The 4,464-nt window shown below is 53.4% G+C and overlaps 1 protein-coding gene across 1 annotated transcript in view; it reads right to left on the bottom strand.

The window, feature by feature from the left end:
* The window catches only part of KAZN (kazrin, periplakin interacting protein), a gene marked incomplete at its 5' end in the record, with an annotated part of 2,639 nt that extends 2,077 nt beyond the window's left edge, over nucleotides 1–562 (bottom strand). The window contains 2 exons of the mRNA XM_010150677.1: nucleotides 1–37; nucleotides 426–562. The exon at nucleotides 1–37 is cut by the window's left edge and continues 128 nt beyond it. Coding sequence (XP_010148979.1) covers nucleotides 1–37; nucleotides 426–562 — 174 coding nt within the window. The remainder of the gene's footprint in view (nucleotides 38–425) is intronic.
* Nucleotides 563–4,464: the final 3,902 nt, after the last annotated feature.

Here is a 4,464-nt window from a genome sequence, read left to right on the forward strand (position 1 = left end):
TCTCCTTTGCCAAGGCTTTCACCGCGTCCTCGCTCTCCTGCCGGGAGACGGGGCGGTCATTAGGGAGGGGAAACCCACGCGCTGCTACAAACCCCACAACCCCCTCGGGGCCACCTGACTGCTGAGGTGCCAGAGGGCACCTGGCACCTTGGAGAGCCCTGTGCCGGCAGCGGGCAGGAGCGGGGAGCTGTGGGATGTGGCCAGTCCCCTGAAAAGGGATGCCCGCCATGCGCCCCGTAAAAATTGCATCCCATTGCCCAGATCCGTCTCTCCGGTATCTATCCTTAACCCACTGTGATCGGGCCCTTGCAAGAGGCCGTCTGGAGTTTTGGTGGGTCTTTGCCTGACAGCAAACCGGGTTTCACACTCACGCCACTGCCAGCCCCCCGTGCCACGAGACCATGGCACTGGGCTCCCGCACTCACTTTCCTATGCTGCTCGTAGTTCCTGATGAAGTCGCGGAGCTGCTCCTCTCGGCTCTCCAGCGTGGCGTACAGCTGCTGCATCTGGCTCACCAGGTCCGTCTTCTCTGCCTTCAAGCGTTTGCGGTCGGCTTTCATGGCTGCGGGAGAAATGATGGCTCAAGCACTGGGGGCAGGGGAGCCCCCCTTTCGCCTCCCTCTCTAATTTTTGAGGAAAAAGGGACTCCAAGGGATGGGCTGGAAGCAGATGCCCAATTCACCGCCATTCCTGCACTCCCTGCACGCACCCAGCAGCCCCCTGAAATACCCAGCACGTCTCCAAATCATCACCCACCCTCCCTGGGGCTGCTCAGCCCCTGGAAAAGGAGATTTGGGAGCAAATCCACTGCCGCAGCCTCAGGGCTCCGGCACAGGAAAACCTGCTGCTCCCATTCCAGGATAAATAAACCACAACCCGGTTATTTTTAGCAGCGAGGCGGATTCCTGCAGCTCTCCCACGAGCCGAGGGCACGGCTCCCCGAGCATCCCCTTCCAACTCAACGATGCTGCACGGGGAAGAGGGACGGAGTGGGAGGCTGAAGAGGGGCACCACGGGATGTGACAGGGGTGTTATGCCAGCCCAGAGAGGAAACCAAGACCTTCATGTTTTCCCACGCACCAGCGAGGGGTGCTCGCTGACCACTGACACAAGGACAGCTTGCTGGAAGTCTGGGAGAATTGCAGAAATGCCACGTAGGACAAGGGGCTTCCATCATTTCTGCACATGGCGTGCTTTGCCCTGGTCCTTGGCATTGCTGCAAAACTGCCCTGCAGCTCCCTGCTCCAGATACACCCTGCCCCACCAAAATAATCATACCCCGTTTAGGAATCTGAATACAAATATTGCTTTTCATTATAGGAAGGACTTTGCACACTCTTCCACCCTGAGGAAGTGCTGCTCTCGAGGGAGCGGGACGGTATGAAACTCTGCACTCGCTGCGCTGCAAGCAGCCGAGCCTTGCAAATCGCCTCTCTGTATTAAGAGAAATCCTAAATCCCCGCAAACCCACCAGAAAAACCAACTCCAGAGCCACCAAGAACCGCCCGTATTACAACAGCCGCTCGAGGATGACAGCACCGGCACGACCGGGACCCCTCTCCACGCACAGGTCCAACCTATTTCTGTTCAAGACATCCACGACGAGTGTTTCAGCCCAGACCCCCCCTGCAATGAGTCGCTTCATCTGGGGCCTTAAACTGCACCACAGCGTACCTCAGAGCTCCTCCTGACGAGACACGGAGCGAGGGGGATAAAGACTGGACAGAGAAACACCAGAAAAACATCACCGTGGCAGACTTCAAAGGAAAATTTCCTCGCTGCAATTAGCACCTTCGGCACCCTTGGCTTCACGCCTCTGCGTTCTCCCAGCGCTCCCCCATCCTACTCCTGGGGACCCTCATCCTCCCGAGCTGCTTTTTGCTAAATACTCCATAAACGCATTTCCACCTGCCTGTACGCAGGGACAGCATCGTTATCAGACACACACTGCAGCCCCCAGGCAGAGTAACCCAGTAACGGGGGGTCCCCTGGCACCTACAGAACACACCCTGCATCACCCTGCAAGAGCCCCTAAAGAAGAGCAGCATCCCTGCTCAGCCAGCTTCACAGCTACCTCCCACGTCCCATCTGAGCTCGTTGCAACCACCAGCTTGCGGAGAGACTGACTTACTCGGGTAGCAACTTCTGTGCACAGGTACGTGCGTGCCGGAGAGATGCGGAACGGAACACACGCTCGGGATGGAGCCGGTAACGGAGAGGGCTTGCAGGTTGGCCGAGTAAAAGGTGCGGGGGGAAATCAAGAGACCAAAAAGGGGAAAAAGAGGGAGATGTTTGGGACAACGGGGATTTTTTTCTGTTAAAAAACAGGTGAGGAAACTCTTTGGACCAACTACGCTGCCATTAAGTGCTGGGGGTAAATCAAAACCCAGAAAAGTAACTACCCAGCTCAGAAATGCCACAATGATTCACGCTGCCCCGTGACATGGAATGCTTGCGATTCTCCCCTGCCCGCTTCAATGAACTTGGCTCCTTGCTGCTGGGACAACTCAGCCCCTTCCAACACTGGGACGTCCCTTATTTTTTTTTTCCAGCTTGGGAAATTGCTACAGAAACCCTCTAAAAATAATCACCACCGAACCACATGTAGGTTTTTTGAAAAGCACTTTCCCGCCGCCTGCGTGTATTTAACAACCACCTTCCCCCTGTTACAACACACAAGCTAAAAACCTCTTGAAAAAGAAAAATCAACGGTAAGGCCACTGAGCCATAGTGGGGTGAGATTTGGACCCCTGTGGGGTCTCCTGTAGCACACAACCTGCTTTAATTACCGGCAGCCTTCAGGGTCCTTAAAGATTTAGGGAAAACACTTCATCACTTGCCAAAAAAAAAATATACATAAAATGCTCTGAAGTACCATTAAGAGAACAGAACATTCCCTATCTCCCAGGGTTGAATATTTACCAATATTCACGCCAACCAGTACCGCAAGAAGATGATGCGCTCCAGGTATTTCAAGGACAGGTTTTTTCCTTTTAACCCAATAGGACAATTTACCATTTGTTTCAGGTCCTATTTTGAGAGATTTGCTAAAATTAATGGACTTTTCCCCCTCTCTATTACCACTGCTTTCCCTCCTCCAAAACTAATTAGCTCCTAAGCTTAAAGAAGATTTATCAGTCATTCGAGAACTTCATCCCAAACCCAGTTAATAGGAAATTAATTGCAAAGAGGCAGGATCAAAAAGGAAAAGTTAGGCAGAAGTGAGCAGTTCAGGCTGCCAGAGCTCCTGGACCATGCACTGCTCGCTGCGGCAGCTTAGTATGTCCTTAGCAAACAAGCCTGGCTAATTACTCGGTCGGGGAAAATGAGCCATTGTGATCCATGGTACAACAGCCATGCCAGCCGAGGAGGAGTTATAGCAGGTTTTCACTGGCCATCGGGGCCATCCAGAGGTGAAATGTGTTTTTTCCTTCATTCTGATGATCCAGGGCCAGGTTTCAGTATTCCAGCCCCTCAGGGGTATCTCTATAAACTCTCCTACAGCCCATCTGCCCGGTGGGCTCTGGCAAAACCTTTAACTCGTTCATAAACCCCAGACAACACAGGAAGCAAGAAACCCTAAACCCTTACCGTGAGCGAGAACTATTTATCTCACACGGCTTATTTGCATTAGTTATCTTCCTCTCCCACCCGAAGCACAGGGCAGAAGTAGAAGGGGAACCCACCGTCTCCCCCCAGACTCGACAGCAAGCGATGGGAGCGGTGGGTTGGAAAGGGCGCCGTGACCCCCCCAAGATGCCTACCTGCCCCACTGATGCTGCGCGAGGTCAACCTGCGCTCCTGTTATTTGAGCTTCCACCTCCTGCCACACGATCCGTCCCCTGATCATCGCTCCTTTGGGAGAAGGATGATGGACACGGAGCAGTAACATGACCCTGTCAGCGCTGGGCTCTTCTTGCAGCCAAAACAATTAAAAATCCACCTCCCCAGCACCTTCTGTTTCCAGCTTTGCTTAAGGAGCCGATATCCAATTGCACTGATGTACCAACCCGTGGGGCAGAGCCTTTCCCAGGGCAGCAGCAAGGCTGAAAGCAACCTCCCAGTGATGCCACCACTGAAGGTGCCACCAGCCCATGGCCCGTCTGGCCTCAACATCTAACAACTCCCGGATGGGAATCAGCTCCCGTGTGCTACAATCGGACATCTCTCCCCTCTCAGGATGGGGGCTGCTATAAATACCTCTCCCTCTGCAAAGTTTATAATAAATTAAATTGGACTTGTGCGAAGCCTTCGATACTGTCCTGCATGACATCCTTGTCTCTAAACTGGAGAGACATGGATTTGATGGATGGACCACTTGGTGGGTAAGAAACTGGCTTGATGGTCACACTCCGAGTGGTGGTCAATGGCTCAGTGTCTGAGTGGAGACCAGTAACGAGCAGCGTTCCTCAGGGGTCGGTATTGGAACCGCTGCTGTTCAAGATCTTTGTCCGTAACATGGAT

This window comes from Eurypyga helias, unplaced genomic scaffold (genome assembly GCF_000690775.1).
Source record: "Eurypyga helias isolate BGI_N326 unplaced genomic scaffold, ASM69077v1 scaffold26384, whole genome shotgun sequence".
Taxonomy (NCBI): Eukaryota; Metazoa; Chordata; class Aves; order Eurypygiformes; family Eurypygidae; genus Eurypyga; species Eurypyga helias.